This window comes from Salvelinus fontinalis, chromosome 6 (assembly GCF_029448725.1).
Source record: "Salvelinus fontinalis isolate EN_2023a chromosome 6, ASM2944872v1, whole genome shotgun sequence".
Classification (NCBI taxonomy): domain Eukaryota; kingdom Metazoa; phylum Chordata; class Actinopteri; order Salmoniformes; family Salmonidae; genus Salvelinus; species Salvelinus fontinalis.
The window spans coordinates 16,246,671-16,273,938 of record NC_074670.1 but is presented as its reverse complement, the minus strand read 5'-3'; the positions used below and the strand labels follow the sequence as shown (position 1 = coordinate 16,273,938).

The 27,268-nt window shown below is 39.6% G+C and overlaps 1 protein-coding gene across 7 annotated transcripts; it reads right to left on the bottom strand.

The window, feature by feature from the left end:
• On the bottom strand, positions 1-27,268 carry LOC129857166 (NXPE family member 3-like). 7 transcript variants are annotated; one of them, XM_055925150.1, is made up of 6 exons: positions 26,202-27,268; positions 10,545-10,621; positions 7,746-8,521; positions 1,681-1,748; positions 990-1,196; positions 1-733 (listed from the first exon to the last, which is right to left on the bottom strand). In XM_055925150.1, the coding sequence occupies exons 2-6, from the start codon at positions 10,608-10,610 to the stop codon at positions 201-203; spliced, it is 1,650 nt and encodes a 549-aa protein (XP_055781125.1). In that variant the 5' UTR covers positions 10,611-10,621; positions 26,202-27,268; the 3' UTR covers positions 1-200. The 7 variants fall into 7 exon arrangements, with proteins under 7 accessions (XP_055781125.1, XP_055781120.1, XP_055781124.1 ...); XM_055925145.1 differs by lacking the exon at positions 26,202-27,268 and adding an exon at positions 23,194-23,577; XM_055925149.1 differs by lacking the exon at positions 26,202-27,268 and adding an exon at positions 23,448-23,577.

Here is a 27,268-nt window from a genome sequence, read left to right as displayed (position 1 = left end):
TTCATAGTTAAAGTAGTTTTTATTTTAAAATAAGGCCAGTTAGAAAAGCTATACATTCATTTTGAAGAAGGCAAACCGTTTTTAAAGGACTTATCGTCTTAACATTACAATCCCTTTTCCCATATACTGTAGATTCCTTTGGGAGAGCATTTTGTATACAGTAAGGCACAATGTTTTTACAGGCATGACTTCAAATTTTTTCACTGCGGACAAACAAAGGACAGGAAGAGATCCACTTCATTTTGGATCACCACAGAGGGCGGGTGAATGTTGTCAGGAGAATAGTGGCAGGAAGTCATCTGCCAAACGTCAATGAGGACCAGAGGCAAGTCCCTGAATATTTCCCTGAGTGCCATGTCGAGCTGCCAGGAGAGCCAGTCGCTGCCATACACATCCTTGTAGCCCGTGTTGGCTGACTTGATCACCACCAGAGTAGTGGGAGATCGTCTTAGGAGCGACGCCACAGCCTTACGGATGACAACCAGACGGTGTGCGTACATAGCCAGTGGGTACGTGGTGAAATGAGCCCAGATGGTGAAGACGACTACAGAGTGTGCACCCCCTGCCAAACCCTCCACCTCCCTGGCGATGTAGTGGAGGTCAGCCCAGGGGGTCTTGCTTGTCCGTATAGGTATCCCATGGGCCCGCCAGATGATACGGGTGTTGGACTGGGTGTCGACTGCCTCAAAGGGGCCCGATTTGCTTGATGTGTGAAGGTTCAGGCGTTTCAATGCTGCAGAAGGATCATAAGTTTAATGCAAATATATGAATTCAGACAAAGAATGCGCTGGGATATGTATTTCAAAAAAAGAGGTTATAAAAGTTATTACTGTTTTGCCGTATACCATGACTTACTTGGGTGTCTTTTCATTCAACAATGCTAGTTACATAATTGCCAAAGCTTTATTAACCCATATAAACCCATTTGACCGCATAGACTTGACTACAAACATATTGACATAATAAACTGATTACAAACTATGTCATACTTGGCACAGTTTCCTCCAGGTAGTCGAACCACTGACGGAGAGTGGAGTCACCCATCATAAGGATCTGTTTGTCCTTCAGGCATCCAGATATCAGTTTAGCTGAGGGAAAGGATTTTGAGTCACACACCAGGGACGTCCAGTGATCCTGGAGGTAGAATCCAGCTGGTACTGAGGTGTGCAAACCAGGACGGCATTTTGTTTGTGATCCTAGAGAGACAAAAAATACTTTCAGGCCTATGTTAGAACAACATGGGGTTAATAGATAACAGTGGGTTAATAATGAATCATATGCGTTAGGCTAAAGCATGTGATTTATTTGACATTTTTTAATATATCCTCATTTTGACTTTCATTGTGATAACCCACAACTAATCATGTGATTAATTTAAATGTTTCTAGTATCATCTATGAATATAAATTATTCAAAAGAGAGAGATTATTAAACAAGTAATGTAACGTCGTCAAAACAAATTGTACTGGCAAAGGACTTGCATCACCTTGAAGCAACCATTATGTGCAATCATTGTGATTCTGAAAAAAAAATAATAATCATGAAAGTCAAAGCTGTGAGAAACACATACGGATGTCTCTGCAAAAGTCTTGTGAGTTACAATCAGTTAGCTAGGCCTATGTCAGACTTGGCAGTTGGTTCATAAGATAAGGGAAGGAGAAGTAGTTTGGAACAACTTACGGATTTCAGTGTCCTGTTGCTGGACATCGATAGCTGAATCGTCACCTGGTACAATAATGTTTGTGGAACTACAGAGAAGAAGGAAGTTTACAGTCATTTCAAACATTGTTAACAAGTAACCAAAAGTGTTTTGAGTTTTTGTTCTTAGTACTGTTTACTACGTGGCTGCTGTGCCATATGTTTCAACATCTTTGCTGCAAGAAACGTTTCATGTTAACACCAGGGCCTCTTCCAAATAAAAGAGTTCCACATGCAATACTCAACCTGACAGCCATCAATATTACAAACCGAATTACAAAACAATTCAATAGTTATGATGTTTAAGTTCAATGTACTCTCACCTGAAGTCCTCTCTATCATCAGTAATGGTTCTATATATATATATATATATATATATATATATATATATATATAATGGTTTCAATCACTAACGGTTGAATGTGGGCTGGTCTGACCTAATTCACATAAGAGAAATTTTCCCCAATATTTACATTTTGTCTTGTTACTAAAAGTATTGAGATATTTTCCAACATTCCCAGCCTCATTTTATGTCATGCTTATATGACTGTATAGCAGTGAGCAAAATGGGACGTGCAATTTAATGACATCACATTGTATTCCTGAGATGATTAAAAGATAATTCTACATAGAGTCATTTTCAGCATCAAATGGGAAACCGTCCAAGCAAATCAGACTCAATACATTACAGATTACAAATGATCATTAAAACCTCTACATGATTGATGGAGAGGCGAATGCGAACGTAGGCGAATGCGAATAGCATGAGGTTGTAAGTAACAAGAATATTTCCCAGGACATTGACATATCTGATACTGGCAGAAAGCTTAAATTCTTGTTAATCTAACTGCACTGTCCAATTTACAGTAGCTATTACAGTGAAATAATACCATGCTATTGTTTGAGGAGAGTGCAGTTAGGAACTTTAAAAGTTATTAATAAACCAATTAGGCACATCTCGGCAGTATTGATACCACATTTTGAACATAAATGCAATGGTTCATTGGATCAGTCTAAAACGTTGCACATATACTGCTGCCATCTAGTGGCCAAAGTCCAAATTGCTCCTAGGCTGGAATAATACATTTAGGCTTTTCTCTTGCATTTCAAAGATGTTAAAAAAGAAAATACAAAAAGCGCATGGTCTTTTCTTTGTATTATCTTTTACCGAATCTAATGTGGTATATTCTCTTACATTCATTTCAAATTTCCACAAATTTCCAAATGATGTCAAGAATATGCATATCCTTGCTTCAGGTCCTGAGCTACAAGGCAGTTAGATTTGGGTGTCATTTTAGGCGAAAATTGAAAAAAAGGGTCCGATCCTTAAGAGGTTTTTAAGCAAAGGGCCTTGGTAACTACATTCCATTCACCTCATCAGTCCACATACAGTAATACACTACCGTTCAAAAGTTAGGGGTCACTTAGAAATGTCCTTGTTTTTGAAAGTTTTTTAATGTATTATTATCAATAATAAATAGACCTACTATGCATTGTAGTTCACAGCTCAATTGAAAATGACCCACAAAGCAATACACACTAGTACTGTATACTGTATCGTTCCCACTGCTCACTTCCTTAGTGGGACCACTCCTTAAAACAGAAGAATGCCTCTAAAATTAAAAAAAAACATAGTTCACTCTAACAGGACATTCACCCATTGTTGACTCTTTCCGGTTTGGTCTTGCCCTAGGGACCCTCACTGCCCAGCAAATCTTACTGCAGTACATTCGTTGATAATCCAATCTTGAATAAGTGTTTAAGTGTTTTGTCTGTCACGCAATAAAAAACAATTCCCCGAATCTTCTAAATGAAAACCAATAACGTTTTCTTTGTATACATAGTTTAGTTAGTTATTCTTCATCATGCAATACACACTTTTTTTGTCATTTGGGGGGGATTTTGTTTGGGTTTATCATAAACTTCTGTAGTTTTGTCATACTGTTCTAATTTAGAGGATTAATCCAAACTAGCTGCACCCTGCCCTTATGGGCAATAAATCATCTGAAATAATACATTTGACTCAATGCAACTTCATCTTTGAGGACGGACAGTGAAGAACCCACCACAGAATGTTCACCTCAATAACCCCACTGCAAATATATATTTTTGTGTTTATTTAGCTTTTTGGTCTGCATATGCCTCAACTCTGCATGGTCTCAACTCTGTCCCAAATTTCCTGTAGTATCATGGCTTGCGTTCCATGTTATGCAATAGGACACCTAAGGCCAGCTAATTGTTTTTGGTCCTGGATGTGCATTGCACAAAACTAAGCTTGGAGTGAAGGCTATATTTTGCCCTCTACGTGTAGACCGACTAATCTACCAGCTCAGTTTGTGGATAACATAATTATTATATGGATTGTATTGTGTATATTTGCATATAAACCCTGTGAGTTGTAGAAATTTGCACATACATTGCCTTTAGAAAGAATTCACAACCTTTGACCTTTCCATATTTTGTTTAACAGCTTGAATTTATAATGGATTAAATTCAGATTTTGTCGTCACTGGCCTACACACAATTCCCCATAATAGCAAAGTGGAATCATGTTTTTCAAATTAAGTATTCAGCCCCTTTGTTTTGGCAAGTCTTAAATTCAGGAGCAAAAATCAAAAATCTGTACCCATCCCGGATCCGGGAGCATCCTCATCAAAAAAGCTGACTAGCATAGCCTAGCGGGACAGGGATATCATATAATATAATTTCATGAAATCACAAGTCCAATACAGCAAATGAAAGATATACATCTTGTGAATCCAGCAATCATTTCCGATTTTTTATGTTTTACAGCGAAAACACAATATGTATTTATATTAGCTAACCACAATAGCCAAACACACAACGCCATGTTTCCACCATGTTTCCACCGCATAGGTAGCTTTCACAAACCCCAGAAATAGAGATAAAATGGATCACTAACCTTGAACAACTTCATCAGATGACAGTCTTATAACATCATGTTATACATTTATGTTTTGTTCGAAAATGTGCATATTTGAGGTATAAATTGTAGTTATACATTGCAGCCACCATCAAATAGCACCAAAACAACCAGAATAATTACAGAGAGCAACGTGAAATACATAAATACTCATCATAAAACATTTATGAAAAATACATGGTGTACAGCAAATGAAAGATAAACATCTTGTGAATCCAGCCAATATTCGCAATTTTTTAAGTGTTTTACAGCGAAAACACAATATAGAATTATATTAGCTTACCACAATAGCCAAACACACAAAGCCATTTATTCACCGCCAACATAGCTTTCACAAAAAACAGCAATAGAGATAAAATTAATCACTAACCTTTGGACAACTTCATCAGATGACAGTCTTATAACATCATGTTATACAATACATTTATGTTTTGTTCGAAAATGTGCATATTTAGAGCTGCAAATCGTGGTTATACATTGTGAATACGTAGCAACAATTCACCAAAATGTCCGGAGATATTTTGGACAGTCACCTAATCTAACCAAAGAACTCATCATAAACTTTACTAAAACATACATGTTGTACAGAAAATGAAAGATACACTGGTTCTTAATGCAACCGCTGTGTTAGATTTTTTAAAATAACTTTACTACAACATACAGCATGCATTATTGTGAGACAGCGCTCACCTATTCTCCGCCGTGTTGGAGCCAACATATTACACAAAAATACAAAATAACATCATAAATATTCTCTTACTTTTGCTGAGCTTCCATCAGAATGTTGTGCAAGGAGTCCTATTTCCAGAATAAATCGTTGTTTGGTTTTAGAATGTCCATTTCTTCTGTCGAATTAGCAACTTTGGCTAGCATTGTGGCGCGAACATGCCCATCAACTCTTGGCGCCTGGAACGAAAAATTCCAAAATTCCCAATAAACTCGGTTGAAAATCCTACTTTATGATGTTCTTCTCATATGTATCCAATAAAATCAGAGCCGGAGCAATTCGTTGTGTATACCGAACGCTTTTCAGAAGATAATGTGAGGTTCCCCGGCGCGCAGTTGAAAACTGACAAAAGAGCGGACCTGTCACTCCAAAAGCTCTTATTCGGCCTCACATCAAGCTAGACACCCCATTCAACGTTCTACTGCCTGTTGAGATCTAGTGGAATGTGTATGAAGTGCATACAGATCCATAAATAAAAGCCAGTTGAATAGGCAAGCCCAGACAGAGCCTCATTTTCAGAATTTTCACTTCCTGTATGGAAGTTTGCTGCCAAATGAGTTCTGTTTTACTCACAGATATAATTCAAACAGTTTTAGAAACTTGAGTGTTTTCTATCCAATAGTAATAATAATATGCATATTGTATGATCTAGAACAGAGTACGAGGCCGTTTAATTTGGGCACGATTTTTTCCAAAGTGAAAACAGCGCCCCCCTATTAAGAAGAAGTTTTAACAAGCCACATAATAAGTTGCATGGACTCACTCTGTATGCAATAATAGTGTTTAACATGATTTTTTGATTGACTACCTCATCTCTGTACCCCACACATACAATTATCTTTAAGGTCCCTCAGTCAAGCAGTGAATTTCAAACACAGATTCAACCACAAAGACCAGGGAGGTTTTCCAATGCCTCTTAAAGTAGGGCACCTAATGGTAGATGGGTAATAAAAAAATGCATGGTCCATGGTGAAGTTAATAGTCACACTTTGGATGGTGTATCAAAACACCCAGTCACTACAAAGATACAGTTGTCCTTCATGCCAATGGTGACTTTAAAACAGTTGTAATGGCTGTGATAGGACAAAACTGAGGATGGATCAACAACATTGTAGTTACTCCACAATACCAACCTAATTGACAGAGTGAAAATAAGGAAGCCTGTACATTATTAAATATTCCAAAACATTCATCCTGTTTGCAACAAGGCACTAAAGTAATACTGCAAAGCAATTACATTTTGTCCTGAATACAAAGTGTTATGTTTCGGGAAAATCATTAATAACACATTACTGAGTACCACTCTCCATATTTTCAAGCATAGCGGTGGCTGCATCATGTTATGGGTTTGTTCGTAATCATTAAGCCCTGGTGAGCAGTGGTGAAAAAAGTACCTAAATGTCATACTTGAGTAAAAGTAAAGTTGCCTTAATAGAAAATGACTCAAGTAAAAGTAATATTCAACAAGTAAAACCCTAATTGATTAAAAGTCTAAAAGTATTTTGTTTCGAATATACTTAAATATCAAAACTATATGTAATTGCTCAAATGTATTTAAGTATCAAAAGGTAAAGTATATATCATTTAAATTAACTTATATTAAGCAAACCAGACGGCACCGTTTTCTTGTTTAAAAAAAATTACGGATAGCCAGGGGCACACTCCAACACTCAGATATAACTTATAAATGAACATTTGTGTTTATTGAGTCCGCCAGATCAGAGGCAATAGGGATGACCAGGGATGTTCTCTTGAGAAGTGCATGAATTGGACCATTTTTTTTACTTTTGGGTGTCAGGGAAAATGTCTGGAGTAAAAAGCACATTATTTTCTTCAGGAATGTAGTGAAGTTAAAGTAACAGTTGTCTAAAACATATCGTAAAAATAACTGTTGGAGAGTCCTGAACAAAACAGAATAATCCTAGAGGAAAACCTGCTTCAGTCTGCTTTCCAACAGACACTGGGAAATTCACCTTTCAGCAGGACAATAACGTAAAAATCAAGGCCAAATATATACTGGAGTTGCTTACCAAGAAGACAGTGAATGTTCCTGAGTGGCCGAGTTACAGTTTTGACTTAAATCTGCTTGAAAATATATGGCAAGACTTTTAAAGGGTTATCTATGATAAACAACCATTAACAGAGCTTGAAGAATTCTGAAAATAATAATGGGCAAATGTTGCACAATGCAGGTGTGGAAAGCTTACCCAGAACGGGTGTGAATCCTACATAAATTACATTTCATGTTTCACTTTGTCATTATGGGGTATTGTGTGTAGACAGGTCAGAAAACAAATCAATTTCATCCATTTTGAATTTAGATAAAATTGGAATAAGTCAAGGGGTATGAATATTTTCTGAAGGTACTGTATCTACCTCTTAAGAAGGGTTGTCTCCATCTTGGAGAGTACTGCCTGGTAACCGCCCATGCTGTGGTAGGTCAAAGCATGGCAAGGCAGGGAAGATGGCCGACGACAGAACCAGGTCTCCCCAGTGACTGGCTCTCTGTACTCACAGCAACACTGTGCATCATTCCCCACCAGCCTAGGACTTCTCTGGGCATTGCACATCACCGTTTCCTGCTCGCCACCCTCCTCAAAGTAGCCTTGGAAGTAGACCTTATCTGGGTCCTGTTCTCTTTGCCTACACAGTACCTGCACGGCCTCGCTGGAGTGCACTAGGCGGATGGACACCTTGGCAGGTCCGGACCAAAGCAGGGCCAAGCGGGCAGTGTAGGTGCCATTAAAGTGGTCTGTTACAGCTCCATAAGTACTGGCCTTAAGTTCTGAGTTAAACAACTTGGCCTGAAAAAAGTCCCCTCCATAGGTTTTGATCCTGTTTTTAGTATCTCTAGCTGTCAAAATCACATCTATAAACCCTCCAACTCTGTGGTTTGAATTGGGGTTGACAACAGAGAATGAGCACTTAGTGGGGTTTGTGGCCTCATCTGTGGATAAGAAGACAACAGGCGGTAATGACCATTGTAGCTCTGTGAGCAGAGATTCCCATTCCTCTTTACTCATTAAGGAGTCATTGGTTGGTGTAAATGTCCTGTTGGTGATTCCACTACAACGACTTGGGAAGCTAGTGTGGTTGTATTTGAGATGATTGGATGGTGACACATTCAGTAGGCACTGGTTGAATTGACATACCTACAGTGAGACAAAGAGACAAAGAGACAATCTGTTTATCACCAAACAAACTATTGGCCTAAACATTATGTTGACTAAAGCCATAAGGCACATAGAAAGTGTACCTTAATACCTCTTGAGCTTAGTATAGCTGTCTTACCCCATCAAAAGCCCAAACACAGTACATTCGGAAAGTATTCAGACGCCTTGACCTTTTCCACATTTTGACAAGTCACAGCCTTCTTCTAAAATTGATTAAATTGTTTTTTTCCCTCAATCTACACACACAATAGCCCATATTGACAAAGCAAAAACAGGTTTAGAAATTTTAGCAAATGTATTAAAATTAAAAACTGAAATATCACATTTACATAAGTATTCAGACACTTTATACTCAGTACTTTTGTTGGAGCACCTTTGGCAGGGATTACAGCCTCAAGTCTTCTTGGGTATGACGCTAGAAGCTTGGCACACCTGTATTTGGGGAGTTTATCCCATTCTTCTCTGCAGATCCTCTCAAGCTCTTGTCAGGTTGCATGGGGAGCGTTGCTGCACAGGTATTTTCAGGTCTCTCCAGAGATGTTCGATCGGGTTCAAGTCTGGGCTCTGGCTGGGCTACTCAAGGACACTCAGAGACTTGTCCCAAAGCCACTCCTGTGTTGTCTTGGCTGTGTGCTTACGGTCATTGTCCTGTTGGAAGGTGAACCTTCACCCCAGTCTGAGGTCCTGAGTGCTCTAGAGCAGGTTTTCATCAAGGATCTCGCTTTACTTTGCTCCGTTCATCTTTCCCTTGATCCTGACTAGTCTCCCAGTCCCTGCAGCTGAAAAACATCCCCACACCATGATGCTGCCACCACGCTTTAATTTAACCTTTATTTAGCTAGACAAGTCAGTTAAGAACAAATTCTTATTTACAATGACGGCCTACCAGGGAACAGTGGATTAACTGCCTTGTTAAGGGGCAGAATGACAGATTTTTACCTTGTCAGCTCAGGGATTCAATCCAGAAACCTTTCGGTTACTGGCCCAACACTAACCACTAGGCTACCTGCCACCGTAGGGATGGTACCAAGTTACCTCCAGATGTGATGCTTGGCATTCAGGCCAAAGAGTTCAATCTTGGTTTCATCAGACCAGAGAATCTTTTTTCTCATGGTCTGAGTCTCTTTAGGTGCCTTTTGGCCAACTCCAAGCGGGCTGTCGTGCCTTTTACTGAGGAGTGGCTTCCGTCTGGCCACTTTCTCATAAGGGCCTGAATGGTGGTGTGCTGCAGAACTGGAGCAGAACTGGAGCTCTGTCAGAGTGACCATTGGGTTGTTGGTCACCTCCCTGACCAAGGCTCTTCTCCCCTGATTGTTCAGTTTGGCCGGGCTGACAGCTCTAGGAAGTCTTGGTGGTTCCAAACTTCTTCCATTTAAGAATGAAGGAGGCCACTGTGCTCTTGGGGACCTTCAATGCTGCAGATATTTTTTTGTAAGCTTCCCCAGATCTTTGCCTCGATACAATCCTGTTTCGGAGCTCTACGGACAATTCCTTCGACCTCATGGCTTGGTTTTTGCTCTGACATACACTGTCAACTGTGGGACCTTATATAGACAGGTGTGTGCCTTTCAAAATCATGTCCAATCAATTGAATTTACCACAGGTGGACGCCAATCAAGTTGTAGAAACACCTGAAGGATGATCGACGGAAACAGGATGCACCTGAGCTCAATTTCGAGTGTCAAAGCAAAGGGTTAAGGTATTTGTGTTTTATTTTTTATAAATTTTCTAAAATGTTATGAGGCATTGTGTGTAGATTGATGAGGATTTTTTTTATTTAATCCATTTTAGAATAAGGCTGTAACATAACAACATGTGGAAAAGGGGAAAGGATCTGAATGCACTGTATAATCTTGTATCAATAATGCTGTCGTAAACAATGTATAGCTTCAAAATGGTTAAAACAAAATAAATGTTTAAAATGATCCTGTGGCTGGCATGCCAGTCTTAACATCTGAAGCTCTGTCTATACATTTGGCTTGGGTTCCATTTCAGAACTTACAAATAAAAGATAAATGCAGATCAATAGTATCAAAGCCAATATCAGTAGCTGAAGCAGTCTTCCCATCCTCCATATATCTGTTGGTAAATTAAAGGAGAACATCAAAGTGAACTTCAGCACAGTAATAATAAACAGTCACAATTATACAAATATGAATGAAAATGTGTAAATTAATAGAATGACCTATAATGTAGGTCTGGTTTATTCTCAGAGGGGAAGCTGAATTTATCAAGTTCTCAGCAGGTTTGATGGGGCAAATCAACAATATGCTTTGCTTTGTACTCGGACTCTGGAGAGAACATCTCTGGAGAGATGCTAAAGTTAGCTATCTAGCTGACTGCATGCATTGTTTTGTTAACTTGCTGCTTGTCTGGTCACATTTTCACCTCTGTTTGGTAAAGCCTACCACTCTTGTTCTTGATAAAAATAGAGAGCAGCTAATTCAACAGTTGCTGCTAGCCTGCATGAAGCTATATACTGCAGCTCGTGCTCACACTGGAGGAGACGCAGATGGGCACTGTCTGGAGGCTCAATAGAGAGCAATAGCAATGGCATCTTTTTGTAGGCACTAACTCCTCCATGGCCAAAAATAAGGTCTGTGGTAAACACAGGTTTAGGAGATCTTCATCAGCTAACGTAAGTTTTTGTAAATCTTGACGCATTTATGTAATCCAAAAATCACTTAAAGCAGAACGGTTTCATATTTCATAAAGGTCAGGTTAACTGACTGATATTATTGTTGTTCATTTTCTCAAAATCTAAAGGCAAAACCTAAATTTGAGACAATGTCATAATAGCTGAAACTTTAATTACTACAACCTTGTGAAAAAGACAAAGTGGGCCTCCCGAGTGGTGCAGCGGTACTTAGTCACTGCATCGCAGTGCTTGAGGCATCACTAGACCCTTCTTGTGGCCTGCTGGAGGTCATTTTGCAGGGCTCTGGCAGTGCACCTCCTTGCACTAAGGCGGAGGTAGCGGTCCTGCTGCTGGGTTGTTGCCCTCCTACGGCCGCCTCCACGTCTCCTGATGTACTGGCCTGTCTCCTGGTAGCGCCTGCATGCTCTGGACACTACGCTGACAGACACAGCAAACCTTTTTGCCACAGTTCGCATTGATGTGCCATCCTGGATGAACTGCACTACCTGAGCCACTTGTGTGGGTTGTAGACTCCGTCTCATGCTACCACTAGAGTGAGAACACCGCCAGCATTCAAAAGTGACCAAAACATCAGCCAGGAAGCATAGGAACTGAGAAGTGGTCTGTGGTCACCACCTGCAGAATCACTCCTGTTTTGGGGGGTGTCTTGCTAATTGCCTATAATTTCCACCTTTTGTCTATTCCATTTGCACAACAGCATGTGACATTTATTGTCAATCAGTGTTGCTTACTAAGTGGACAGTTTGATTTCACAGAAGTGTGATTGACTTGGAGTTACATTGTGTTGTTTAAGTGTTCCCTTTATTTTTTTGAGCAGTATATATATATATACCATATATATATATATATATATATATATATATATATATATATATATATATATATATATATATATATATATATATATATATATATATATATATATACAGTATATATATATATATATATATTGTATATATATATATACTGCTCAAAAAAATAAAGGGAACACTTAAACAACACAATGTAACTCCAAGTCAATCACACTTCTGTGAAATCAAACTGTCCACTTAGTAAGCAACACTGATTGACAATAAATGTCACATGCTGTTGTGCAAATGGAATAGACAAAAGGTGGAAATTATAGGCAATTAGCAAGACACCCCCCAAAACAGGAGTGATTCTATTATATATACAGTATATATATATATATATATATATATATATATATATATATATATATATATATATATATATATATATATATATATATATATATATATATATATATATATATATAGAAGGATACTATTTGTTTTGTAACAGAGGGGGTTAATATAAGCCTTGCTGTCTGCCTGTCAGACCTCTTCAACATCATTATGGATATATCCAAGTAAATACCAATAGAACAAAGCTCAAACAAACAAAAATACAGCTAGTGTGTCAATCCAGGTGCAATATTTGACATGACTGTGGTAGCTGAAGTTTGCTATCTAGCTTGCTAGCAAGTGACAAGAACATTAGCAAAGATACTGGTAACTAACCCAAGATATCTCAACAGTGTCATTTCCAATGGGAGCAAAGGAAGCATAGTGTGCAGAACAAGCAAGGAGGTGTGCAGAGCCACGCAAGAGAGCGAGATCCTATTGGCACATTTTAGCATGTTTTGCATATTTTCGTCAGGGAACGCCTTCTCTGTGAAGTGCACGAGTGCAATAAATAAATTTGCCCATGTACTCCTTTAAAACAAAAACAAAAAGTCCACAAAACTTAGTTCACTCTGTTCGTAACAGATTATAGTTCTGGAAAAGAAAACTGAATCGAAATTGAGATTTAATGTTTCATTGACGAAAAAATGTGTAGACCTTTGGCCAAGTTTCATCTACCTCCACCTTCTCCCTCCTCCCCTTCCCTTTCCTCTTATTACCCTATTTGGTGGTGAGTTCTAAAGGGACATTTCTGATTTATACATCCTGTGAGATATCGCGCTCCTAGCAAAGACTTATAGATGACCTGGAGCCAGTGGGGTTGACGACGAATATGAAGCAAGGGCCAGCCAATGAGAGCATACAGGTCGCAGTGGTGGGTACTATATGGGGATTTGGTGACAAAATGGATGGCACTGGAATAGACTGCATCCAATTTGCTGTGTAGAGTGTTGGAGGCTATTTTGTAAATGACATCGCCAAAGTCAAGGATCGGTAGGATCGTCAGTTTTACGAGGGTATGTTTGGCAACATGAGTGAAGGATGCTTTGTTGCGAAATAGGAAGCCGATTCTAGATTTAATTTTGGATTGGAGATGCTTAATGTGAGGCTGTAAGGAGAGTTTACAGTCGAGCCAGACACCTAGGTATTTATAGTTGTCCACATATTCTAAGTCAAAACCATCCAGAGTAGTGATGCTGGACGGGCCGGTGGGCAGGGATCGGTTGAAGTGCATGCATTTAGTTTTACTTGCATTTAAGAGCAGTTGGAGGCCACAGGAGAGTTGTATGGCATTGAAGCTTGTCTCGAGGATAGTTAACAGTGTCCAAAGAAGGGCCAGAAGTATACAGAATGGTGCCAGGTCGATGAATACAGCTGCACTGTATTGTCTCTTATCGATGGCGGTTATGATATCGTTTAGGCCCTTGAGCGTGGCTGAGGTGCACACATGACCAAACCAGATTGCATTGCGGAGACGGTGCGGCTGGATTCTAAATGGTCGGTGATCTGTTTGTTAACTTGGCTTTCGAAGACCTTAGAAAGGCAGGGTATGATAGATATAGGTCTGTAGCAGTTTGGGTCTAGAGTGTCTCCCCCTTTGAAGAGGGGGATGACTACGGTAGCTTTCCAATCTTTGGGGATCTCAGACGATACGAAAGAGGTTGAACAGGCTAGTAATAGGGGTTGCAACAATTTCGGCAGATAATTTTAGGTTCCAGATTCTCTAGCCCGGCTGATTTGTAGGGATCCAGATTTTGCAGCTCTTTCAGAACATCAGCTATCTGGATTTGGGTGAAGGAATAATGGGGGAGGCTTGGGCAAGTTGCTGTGGGGAGTGCAGGGCTGTTGACGAGGTAGGGGTAGCCAGGTGGAAAGCATGGCCAGCCGTAGAAAAATGCTTATTGAAATTCTCAATTATCGCAGATTTATCGGTGGTGACAGTTTTTCCTATCCTCAGTGCAGTGGGCTGCTGGGAGGAGGTGCTCTTATTCTCCATGGACTTTACAGTGTCGCAGAACTTTTTAGAGTTTGTGCTACAGGATGAAAATTTCTGTTTGAAAAAGCTAGCCTTTGCTTTCCTGACTGCCTGTGTATATTGGTTCCTAACTTCCCTATAAAGTTGCATATCGCAGGGGCAATTCGATGCTAATGCATTATGCCACAGGATTTTTTTGTGCTGGTCAAGGGCAGTCAGGTCTGGAGTTTATCTGTTCCTGGTTCTAATTTTTTTTGAATGGGGCATGCTTATTTAAGATGGTGAGGAAAGCACTTTTAAAAGAATAAGCAGGCGTCCTCTACTGACAGAATGAGGTCAATATCCTTCCAGCATACCCGGGCCAGGTCGATTAGAAAGGCCTCCTCGCTGAAGTGTTTTAGGGAGCGTTCGACTGTGATGAGTGGTGGTCGTTTGACCGCAGACCCATTACAGACGCAGGCAATGGGGCAGTGATTGCTGAGATCCTGGTTGAAGACAGCAGAGGTGTATTTGGAGGGCAGGTTGGTTGGGATGATATCTATGAGGGTGCCCGTGTTTACGGATTTGGGGTTGTACCTGGTAGGTTCATTGATAATTTGTGTGAGATTGGGGGCATCAAGCTTAGATTGTAGGATGGTCGGGGTGTTAAATGTCCCAGTTCAGGTCAACTAACAGCACGAGCTCTGAAGATAGATGGGGGGGCAATCAATTCACATAGTGTCCAGGGCACAGCTGGGGGCAGAAGCTGGTCTATAGCAAGCGGCAACGGTGAGAGACTTGTTTCTGGAAAGGTGGATTTTTAAAAGTAGAATCTCAAATTGTTTGGGCACAGACCTGGATATTAAGACAGAACTCTGCAGGCTTTGTCTGCAGTAGATTGCAACTCCGCCTTCTTTGGCAGGTCTATCTGGAAATGTCAGTTTTTTAGTGGTCTTTCTAAACCAGGATTCAACACGGCTAGGACACCCGGATTGGCAGTGTGTGCTAAGGCAGTGAATAAACAAACTTAGGGAGGAGGCTTCTAATGTTAACATTCATGAAACCAAGGCTTTTACGGCTACATAGATCAACAAATGAGAGCGCCTGGGGAATGGGAGTGGAGCTAGGCACTGCAGGGTCTGGATTAACCTCTACATCACCAGAGGAACAGAGGAGGAGTAGGATAAGGGTACGACTAAAGGCTATAAGAACTGGTCATCTAGTACGTTCGGAACAGAGAGTAAAAGGAGCAGGTTTCTGGGTATGGTAGAATAGATTCAAGGCATAATGTACAGACAAAGGTATGGTAGGATGTGAATACAGTGGAGGTAAACCTATGCATTGAGTGACGATGAGAGAGATATTGTCTCTAGAAACATCATTTACACCAGGTGAGGTCAACCCATGTGTGGGAGGTGGAACTAAAGGGTTAATTAACTAAGGTGTATTGAGCAGGGCTAGGGGCTCTACAGTCAAATAAGGCAATAATTACTAACCAAAACAGCAATGGACAAGGCATATTGACATTAGGGAGATGCATGCGTAGCCGAGTGATCATAGGGGTCCAGTGAGTGGCTCGGCGGGCCGGGGCTAGCAAGCTAGCAGAAGGGCTTTAGAGGGACATAGTAGGCCATCTCAAAATTATGAGATATGCAAGTCATAATTATGAGAAACTAAATAATCATATCATGATACTCTAGTGGCCGTTCTAACAAGGAAAATAAACGTCTTCAAAAATAGAAGGCAGTCAGGAGGACCCAAGATCAGGTGGGACAATTCTAGCCAATGAGAGGGCAGATACGCATGTGAACAACAGGCACAACCGTTTCCACTAGTTACCACAGACAAAGTCAAAATTGGCTATATAATAAAAATTCTGGATAGAAATGATATCCAGGTGGAGCAGTCGGCAGTGCTCGTGCCAATGGAAGCTGCTCAGTTGAGGCGGAGAAAATAGGATTCTGCTCTATTTTTGAAGTGATGCTGTCGTTGTTGACCAATCACAGGTGACAGTAGGAGTGAAGTTTTTGGAAAAAGTGGACCCTTGCCTTTTGGCTGATCTGTGTGTGGTTTAAGGGTGGGTGAAAACAGAGTTGGGTGGTGTGGAATCGGTGAGGGTAACCAGAAGTGGTCTTGTGATAATTAGTTGTGTTTCTGCTGGTCTGAGGGAGAAGGTTAAACGAATGGAGGCAAGAAATGTGAATTGTTTTGCTCTCAGGAAAAGGACGCCATTGAAAGGAGTGAATAATGGGGTAGCAGTAAATGTAAAAGTTGACCAACTGAAGGGGACGATTCCCGGTGTTTGTGATACTCATCGTTTGGTGCAACGCAGACAGGGTGGCGTGAGTGGTGAAACAGAAGAGTCATTGTCCGTTCTTTTTTAGTTTTAATGTTGAGTCTTTGCCCGAAAAAGTGATGTTAGGATATGTAAGTTATCCTGTACAAGCTTTAGTGCCAAATACATTAAGTTGTTACAGGTGTCAAGCTTATGTGCATGTGGCAGCAGTGTGTAGGAGGGAGGTTCTTAGGTGTGAGAAGTGTGCAGAAGGGCATAAGACAAAGGAATGTGTAGCATTGGGGAAAGTAGTGGTATGTGTCAATTGTAGGGGTGGCCAAGGGGGAGGGATCCTGAGAGGAGTGATGGGAGTAGTAGATCTGTACCAGTACAGAGGGATAGGCCAACAACTGATATATGTTTCAGTAAGATTGGATTTTTAGCATTTATAGCAATGGTACTGCAGGGATAGAACATAAGGCGCAGAAAATTGTTGTGGTGGCAGCTGCAGAGAGATATCTGGGTGTGTGTGTCACGTTCCTGACCGGTTTTCTGTTATTTTGTATGTGTTTGACGGTCAGGGCGTGAGTTTGGGTGGGTAGTCTATGTTATGTGTTTCTATGTTGGTTAAAGGGTGACCTGATATGGCTCTCAATTAGAGGCAGGTGGTTTTCATTTCCTCTGATTGAGAGCCATATTAAGGTAGGTGTTTTCACATTGATTGTGGTGGGTGGTTGTCTCCTGTGTCTATGTTTGTCTCACCATACGGGACTGTTTCGGTTTGCTTGTCAGTTCGTTCGTTCGTTCGTTTGTTTTGTAGTCTGTACCTGTTTCGTGCGTTCTTCGTTGTACGTAAGTTCTCATGTCCAGGTCTGTCTACGTCGTTTTGTTATTTTGTTAATTATTCAAGTGTATTTCGTTTCGTCTTCGTCTTGTTAAACAAATTCATTATGTCTAACTACCACGCTGCATATTGGTCATCTGATCCGTCTCGCCTCTCTTCGTCTGAGGAGGAGGACGAAGTAGACAATCGTTACAGTGTGAGACATGATATCAGAAGATTTACAGGATGTGTTAAGTGGTGGTGTCCAATCCTTTCCAGTTGTTGGCCTGAAATAGGACTAAATAGATTTAGATAATGGAGTAGGGTAGGTTTTCTTTCATTTGTGAGTGTACTGTTAGATGTAGGGTATTTGCTTTTTTATTTTTTTATTTTTTCAAGCAAAGTATAAGGGAGTTGTGTTCCAGTCTTGTAGGTGGCGGTATTGCAAAATTTAGTATGCCAACCACGTTAAACCTCAACGAAGAAGACTAATCACAGTCGAAAACGTTGAATGGGTGGTGATACGTCAGCACCTATGTCCATCAGCAGGACCAGCTAACTTGCCCACTCTAGCTAGCTGGCTAACACTATCAGTTTACATTGTCACGTTTAACAATAAAAATCTATGTTTTGGATTAGTCATTTTGTTGCAGTTAAATACCTTTTTATGCATGCGTATGGTGTTAAAGTAATATTTTTTTTGCATGTTGATTTGTTTGTTAATTTCGTGGCTTTGGTCACCTAGACCTGGGAGATATTCCGCTGACTGTCTGAAAAGGTTTACATTAAAAGGGCATTATCATAATTTTGACAATTTCACAGTAGGCTATTATTCCAAACTCAAAGTGTGGAAATACATTTGAAGTCGGAAGTTTACATACACTTAGGTTGGAGTCATAAAAACTTGTTTTTCAACCACTCCACAAATTTCTTGTTAACAAACTATAGTTTGGGCAAGTCGGTTAGGACAACTACTTTGTGCATGACACAAGTCATTTTTCCAACAATTGTTTACAGACAGATTATTTCACTTATAATTCACGGTATCACAATTCCAGTGGGTCAGAAGTTTACATACACTAAGTTGACTGTGCTTTTAAACAGCTTGGAAAATTCCAGAAAATTACGTCATGGCTTTAGAAGCTTCTGATAGGCTAATTGGCCTAATTTGAGTCAATTGGAGGTGTACCTGTGGATGTATTTCAAGGCCTACCTTCAAACTCAGTGCCTCTTTGCTTGACATCATGGGAAAATCAAAAGATATCAGCAAAGATCTCAGAAAAAAAGTGTAGACCTCCACAAGTCTGTTTCATCCTTGGGAGCAATTTCCAAAAGCCTGAAGGTACCACGTTCATCTGTACAAACAATAGTACGCAAGTATAAACACCATGGAACCACACAGCCGTCATTCCACTCAGGAAGGAGACACGTTCTGTCTCCTAAAGATGAACGTACTTTGGTGCGAAAAGTGCAAATCAATCCCAGAACAACAGCAAAGGACCTTGTGAAGATGCTGGAGGAAACAGGTACAAAAGTATCCATATCCACAGTAAAACGAGTCCTATATCTACATAATCTGAAAGGTCGCGCAGCAAGGAAGAAGCCACTGCTCCAAAACGACCAGAAAAAAGCCAGACTACAATTTGCTGCACATGGGGACAAAGATCATACTTTTTAGAGAAATGTCCTCTGGTCTGATGAAACACAAATAGAACTGTTTGGTCATAATGACAATCGTTATGTTTGGAGGAAAAAGGGGGAGGCTTGCTACCCAAAGAACACCATCCCAACCATGAAGCACGGGGGTGGCAGCATGTTGTGGGGGTGCTTTGCTGAAGGAGGTACTGGTACATTTCACAAAATAGATGGCATCATGAGGTAGGAAAAATATGTGGATATATTGAAGCAACATCTCAAGACATCATTCAGGAAGTTAAAGCTTGGTCGCAAATGGGTCTTCCAAATTGTCAAAGGTTGCGTCAATCAAATCTGGTATCAGGATAAAATGTGATTCAAAGTCACCGAATATACTTTAAGTATTTTTTATTTAACATAAGCCCAGAATGGTAAATGCAATTTTTGTATATACGGGTTCACTGTATCACCACGCAGAGTAAAGCAGAGAACTGACTGAAATTCTGCAGGCATCTTTTATACTGTGACAGAGGTAGTTCCAACTTTAGAGTTGGCCTGTCACAGTAGAGGCTTAGCGTGGTTAAACTTGCTAGCTTATCGGTGGTGCCCAGACACAGCACTCAAATGTCCGGAATGGTGTTTGTGAAGATTGAGCTGATTTGTTGGTTTCTACACATTCCTCAGTTCCTGTTTTCTTGTTATTCAGCATTTTTCCATCTTGTCTCAACCTTGTGGTTTGCACAGTCGACACCCTAGATTAACAACAGCTTTTCTGCAGTCAAGCTATGTTTTGTGATTAACATGTCCTTTTTCTATAAGGCATATATTTCTGTTAAGATAACAAAACCATCCTTCACAAAATGGACAATGACCCCAAGCATACTTCCAAAGTTGTGGCAAAATGGCTTAAGGACAACAAAGTCAAGGTATTGGCCATCACAAAGCCCTGACCTCAAGCCTGTAGAAATTTTGTGGGCAGAACTGAAAAAGCATGTGCGAGCAAGGAGGCCTACAAACCTGATTCAGTTACACCAGCTCTGTCAGGAGGAATGGGCCAAAATTCACCCAACTGATTGTGGGAAGCTTGTGGAAGGCTACCCGAAACGTTTGACCCAAGTTAAACAATTTAAAATGCAATGCTACCAAATACTAATTGAGTGTAGGCAAACTTCTGACCCACTGGGAATGTGATGAAAGAAGTAAGAGCTGAAAAATAATTCTCTCCGCGACTATTCTGACATTTCACATTCTTAAAATAAAGTGGTGATCCTAACTGACCTAGGACAGGGAGTTTAAATGTATTTGGCTAAGATGTATGTAAACGTCCGACTTCAACTGTATACACTACCTTTCAAAAGTTTGCTATCACTTAGAAATGTCCTTGTTTTTGAAAGAAAAGCAAACATTTTTGTCCATTTTAAAATAACATCAAATTGATCAGAAATACAGTGTAGACATTGTTAATGTTGTAAATGACTATTGTTGGTGGAAACTGCTGATTTCTTATGGAATATCTACATAGGCGTACAGAGGCCCATTATCAGCAACCATCACTCCTGTGTTCCAATGGCACGTTGTGTTAGCTAATCCAAGTTTATCATTGTAAAAGGCAAATTTCTCATTAGAAAACCATTTTGCAATTATGTTAGCACAGCTGAAAACTGTTGTCCTGATTTAAAGAAGCAATATAACTGGCCTTCTTTAGACTAGTTGAGTATCTAGAGCATCAGCATTTGTGGGTTCGATTATAGGCTCAAAATAGCCAGAAACGTCAACAGTGAAGAGGCGACTCCATGATGCTGGCCTTCTAGGCAGCATAAAACACAGAAAAATCGAGTTTGACTGCACTGATCCTTTAAAGTAATCCAAGAAGTAATCATCTATTTTTTTCAAAAGTATCTGTCAACTGATTACAATCTTTTTGCTGGTTAACTAATTGATTAGTTTTAGGATTTTTGATATTAAATTATATGTATATGTAATCAGTAACTCACCAACCCTGTTGACAGGAATAAATACTCAGTCACCTCTACCTGAAGCAAGGAATGAGGTCTCTGTAAATGTAGCCTATTGGGCAGGCTGTGCTGCAGCTGGTGCATGTTGGGATATGTCCCTGCCACTCCAGCATTGCTGTAATGCATTTGCACTTCAAAAAGAGTTGTTCAAACTTGCTTTCTAGTAGGCAACCACCATGTCATAATGACAGATGATGTTCAAACACTTTATGCTGGATTTGCTTGAAAACAGGCTATATGGATTATATCTAAACATAATTAAACTTTCCTGTAAAATACAGTAAACAGAGCAGTAGGTCCCTCTGAAGACTGCAATCTTGCAACAACTATGGGGCTTTACCAACAGCATGAATAGCACATGACGCTTTGACATTTGTTACAGCCAATGCTTCCTACTTCTGACAGTCAAAAGCTGTCCTTAAATCAAACTAGAGTATCATAAATAGTCAGCAAATAATCAAAAGGTGTTTAGGACGATCAGAGAGTTTGTTCTTATTAAAATATGTTTTCAATCCAATAGTAATATTTTGCCTTATTGATCAACAAAATGCAAAGTGTACGAAATAACTTCAAAACTGTCACTGTAGGCTCTTATGCTCTTTTGTATATGGGCTGAACAACTATGATTGATAATCCATATAGGCCTACTAAAGTAAATAATAATAATAATGAAAAAGGAAAGTCATTTGCTAAGTTTCCATGAACTTGTCCAGTGATTTGTTTTGACGACATTTAGAAAAGCAGCATATATAAAATAAATTCGACAATCGCCAGCCAGCTATGGTACATTTCCGTTTAAACATCGTGTGTCGCAATAGCTATCTTTTATCGTTGCAATAAAATACAGATAATTCATTCATCAATTAAATTGCAGGTGAACATATAGGCCTATGTAGGACCAAAGTGACAAATACGGTGATTGAAAATAATTGAAATGTTAGCTAGGCGGCTATTTCAGTGGCTGATTGACTGGTGGGCTCTGTACAGCTCTGATATCATTACAGGCGAGACAGTTCTTTCAAGGTAGGATTTCAACGCTCTTGATTGATTACAATTGTAACACTTTCAGAGCCCTTATATTAGCAAAAAACTATAGCGTCGAAAAATAATGAGGTGATTGAAGTGTTTCCGTTACCCATTTAGGCCAATTGCGCAGTTTCATGTCTCAGGTAGCCCGTAAAAGCCCGAACGGATATAATGCAAGAATTTAGTAATGTTTGCCATATTCTAATAATTATAATATGCCAACGTATCGCCACTGTCCGTGCCATGGTGAAACGTGCACTCCTGTAGATCGGAAACAATTGGATGGTTAAACTTGCCAGCCAACCACAAATGTAAGGCGAAGCAATTCAGGCATTATTGAAAGTTATGACAATCCTTGTCCTGCAAATAAACATTATTTGTATAGTTGAATGTTTATTTTGCAAGCAGTAGGCGTTTAAAATTAAATGTGAAGTGGAACGTTAGTTACACGGTGACATAACATGCCAAACGTAGCTACCTTCAAAATGATTCGGCAATCACCATTTATTCGAAAAAACAGTTTCCATCATCATTTGTCGCAATAAAGAAAGTTCTACAAAACAAATATTCACCCCTGTGGAACGAATAAAAAGGTTTCCGATCTTTAGAAGGTTTCTCCTGTATCTGCCGCTTCAATTAGACGTCGTAATAATTTTTGGGCGACTTTGCTTTTGTCGATTAAACCTGTGTCAATGGAAACATGTCTAATGTAGGCTACATTCACTTTTTAGGTTAACCACACCAACAAATAAAGACAATTGTAGGTATCAAAAATGAGGTAGGCCTACTGATTTCTATAACTCCATGCAAAATTAGGCTATGGCGTATTTTGATAATTGATTAATCTGGGTGGCTAATAACAAGCCGAAACAGTTACAATACCTTATTCAATGGATAAGCAGAATGTAAATAATCAAACTAACCTTAGGAAAACGCTCCAGATCATACGTTAAATGTTACCATTTTTCATTAAGTCTAGTAGCCTAACCTACAAAACGGATGTGAAATAATATTCTCCATACACTCTCCAGTCTCATTTACTCACCAGGTATTATTTTGAAAAGATATTGTACTTACTGACGTAAAGGTCATAGGCTACCTTACAACAAGCGCAACTTCACAGAAATACCCTCTTGACGCACTCGTGAACGGTGCTGAATGGTCAGACATTTATGATTATCTCCTATAATGGCTTTCGACCATCTCTCCCCACCCAAAAAGAGTGTACCAGCCTACAGCTATCCACCCTATGACTGTAGCTGAATTTAATAAGGTCCAATGCAGCCGTTTTAATCTCATTATCAAATAATTTCTGGGTAACAATTAAGTACCTTACTGTGATTATTTTCAATTAAAATCGTGAAAAAAAATACAAAAATAGCTTCTTAGCAAAGACCAATTTCTCAAGTTAGAATTTTTCATGGACTGTCTGGGAGTGGTCTGAGTGGGGAATTATTGGCAGAGAGGTTTGGAGCGCTCTTTCTTTTTGCCTGGTGACGTCACCAGGCAGACCTACACCCCATTCCACAACAACAGGCTGACATTTCAGGTGGTCCTTTCAAACAGCTCTTACACTAAATGGGTATTATACTTTTCACAATATTATTCCAACCTCATATTGTGGAAGTAGATAAAACACAGGAAATCACGTTGACTGCATTGGTCCTTTAGAATAATCCAATAAGTAATCATCTCGTTTTTCAAAAGTATGTGTAATCTAATTTCAATATTTTTGCTAACATAACAGATTACAGTTTCAGGTTTTTTGCAATAAAATTATATGTACGTGTAATCAGTTACTCCCCAACACTGTTGACAGGAATACATACTCAGTCACTTCCACCTGAAGCACGGAATGAAGTCTCTGTAAATGTAGCCTATTGGGCAGGCTGTGCTGCAGCTGGTGCATGTTGGGATATGTCCTTCCCACTCCAGCATTGCTGTAATGCATTTGCACTTCAAAAAGACTCGTTCAAACTTGCTTTCTAGTAGGCAACCACCATGTCATAATGACAGATGATGTTCAAACACTTTATGCTGGATTTGCTTGAAAACCGGCTATATGGATTATATCTAAACATAATTAAACTTTCCTGTAAAATACAGTAAACAGAGCAGTAGGTCCCTCTGAAGACTGCAATCTATGGGACGTTTAACAGCTGTATGAATAGCACGTGACGCTTTGAAGTTTGTTAGAGCCAATGCTTCCTACTTCTGACAGTCAAAAGCTGTCCTTAAATCAAACTAGAGTATCATAAATAGTCAGCAAATAATCAAAAGGTGTTTAGGGCGATCAGAGAGTTTGTTCTTATTAAAATATGTTTTCAATCCAATAGTAATATTTTGCCTTATTGATCAACAAAATGCAAAGTGTACGAAATAACTTCAAAACTGTCACTGTAGGCTCTTATGCTCTTTTGTATATGGGCTGAACAACTATGATTGATAATCGATATTGGCCTACTAAAGTAAATAATAATGAAAACATAATGATGCATTAGATACATTATTTTTTTTAATTTTTTTTCACCTTTATTTAACCAGGTAGGCTAGTTGAGAACAAGTTCTCATTTGCAACTGCGACCTGGCCAAGATAAAGCATAGCAGTGTGAACAGACAACAACACAGAGTTACACATGGAGTAAACAATAAACAAGTCAATAACATGGTAGAAATAACATGGTAGAAAAAACATGGTAGAAAACCTAATATTCATACAGGTCTGATAATGACACTGCTTTAGTGAAGACTAAACCACCGTAATTGTTATTTTACAATAATGTACTTAAATTACTCAAAACATACTATTTCCTGCATGGGAAACAAGATGAGGGGAACACATCTCGACAATCTGGTACATAAAAAGTAAAGGACTGAGTAGTCTATATACTCGGAAAAGGATAGTCATTTGCTAAGTTTCCATGAACTTGTCCAGTGATTTGTTTTGACGACATTTAGAAAAGCAGCATATATAAAATAAATTCGACAATTGCCAGCCAGCTATGGTACATTTCCGTTTAACCATCGTGTGTCGCAATAGCTATCTTTTATCGGTGCAATAAAATACAGATAATTCATTCATCAATTAAATTGCAGGTGAACATATAGGCCTATGTAGGACCAAAGTGACAAATACGGTGATTGAAAATAATTAAAATGTTAGCTAGGCGGCTATTTCAGTGGCTGATTGACTGGTGGGCTCTGTACAGCTCTGATATCATTACAGGCGAGACAGTTCTTTCAAGGTAGGATTTCAACGCTCTTGATTGATTACAATTGTAACACTTTGAGCCCTTAATTAGAAAAAAACTATAGTGTCGAATAATAATGAGGTGATTGAAGTGTTTCCATTACCCATTTAGGCCAATTGCGCAGTTTCACTTCTCCAGACAGCCCAGCCTCACATTCAATTCGCGCATATATGTACAAAATGTATTTCAGCAGATTTCGTGCGTTTTTGTGTGGTTCAATTCTTTCGAAAATACACGAATTTATGTGCTACTTAATTCGTGCGAAAAGACACGAATTTAACCAGTAGGCGACACACAAGCCTTTGCAACAACCATAGACGCGATCGCCTGTATTTCATTATTTATTTATTTTACGTTATGAATATATATATATTTTGTCGTTTTTTAATCCCTATTAAAACATTGTGGTTGTATGCCTATATGTACTGTTTTCGATATTTCTGAACAGACTTTTCAGTATAGAATGAATGTAAGCAATGCATGATGGCTAATGGTGTTTTATTCGGTTGTAGTTCCATGTATTTCTTAAAAAACAAACGTGTAAACCCTTTTTATTGACCAGAATGTAACTGAAAATACAATGGCAGCCTTGCCATTGTCCATCAATAGCAAAACATATTTTTTTCGTATAACATTTGGGGAAACGTATGCAGTCATTGTAGTCTTACATTTTGTTGGCCAACCGTTAGTCTAACGGGCCCACTGTGATAGAGAAAACAACTATATTACAGAAACACTACAGACAAGACAGAACTGTCCGATCTGAACAGCCATTCAGTGGTCCTGGTAGTCTGGGTAGAATAATTATATTATATAGTTACCACTTATACCAACCTAATCTGTATATTTCTCAGAAGAATGTATCTTATTCAGGATTGCTCTGTCTTTGGCCAGCTTCTCCATGAACTCCTGGCAGGTGAGGTTGAAGTTTGTCCTCACAATAAGCATGGCCTTGATGGCAGGAACAGTGAACCTATTTCTTGCTGCTGTCCATAAATCATTCATTTGGGAGAACACTCTCGACTGGTGCATTACTTCCAGGTAAGCACATGACAACAGACGCTAATCTAGCCAGGTTAGTGTGTGGGATATCGTTCTCTTTGAAGTGGGAAACTCCATCTCTGACTAAGCGGTGTCTCCAATGTTTTACATTCTTCAAGCGATCCCCCCCTTTAGGAACTCTTGCAGGCCAGTAACCTCGTCAAACAATGCATCCTCATTGATTGTCACATGGGGGCATTTTTCCTGCAGTGTGGCTGCTACCTTCTGGATCTCTTCACGCTTAGGTTGCCTTTTTAAAAGGAGACAATGTAAAAACAATTGATTATCTGTGTGCTTTCCCAATGCCTGCAAGTAGTTCACAGCCGTAATGAAGAATGATTGGGATGTTTTGAGAAAGCTCTCTTTAGACATTGCACCATTTCCCTCTAGCTCTCTCAGAAGTCCTCTGACCAAAACTGGAATGAAGTTGTCATCACGTCATGCAGTCAATTTTGCCTCAATGTTTCTCAGAATAGCAGCTGACTCCACAGCACAGTGGTCCTGGCCTTCAAGCATCTTGATCGTGTCACTGAATACGGTCAAGTTTCCATGGACAAAGTCCAGCCAAAGTACAGTCAGTGGATCTTTGAACATTGTTCGCAGGACAACAGGGCATTTGTCTTCAGAAAATAAAAAAGGATTTCAATGGCACATACCTTTTCAGCACTCTTTCTAGAGCAGGGAGCATGGACATCCAGCGAACATTGCTGTGTCCTAAAATGTTATGGTACTCCTGGCCAACAAAATCACAAAAGCTCTTCAGTCTTTCTACTCTGACGGTGAAAATATCCTTGTGAGCAGGTACTCAACATCAAGGGGAATCATATCCAAAGCTGTTCTGGCCGTGTTATGAATGTGGG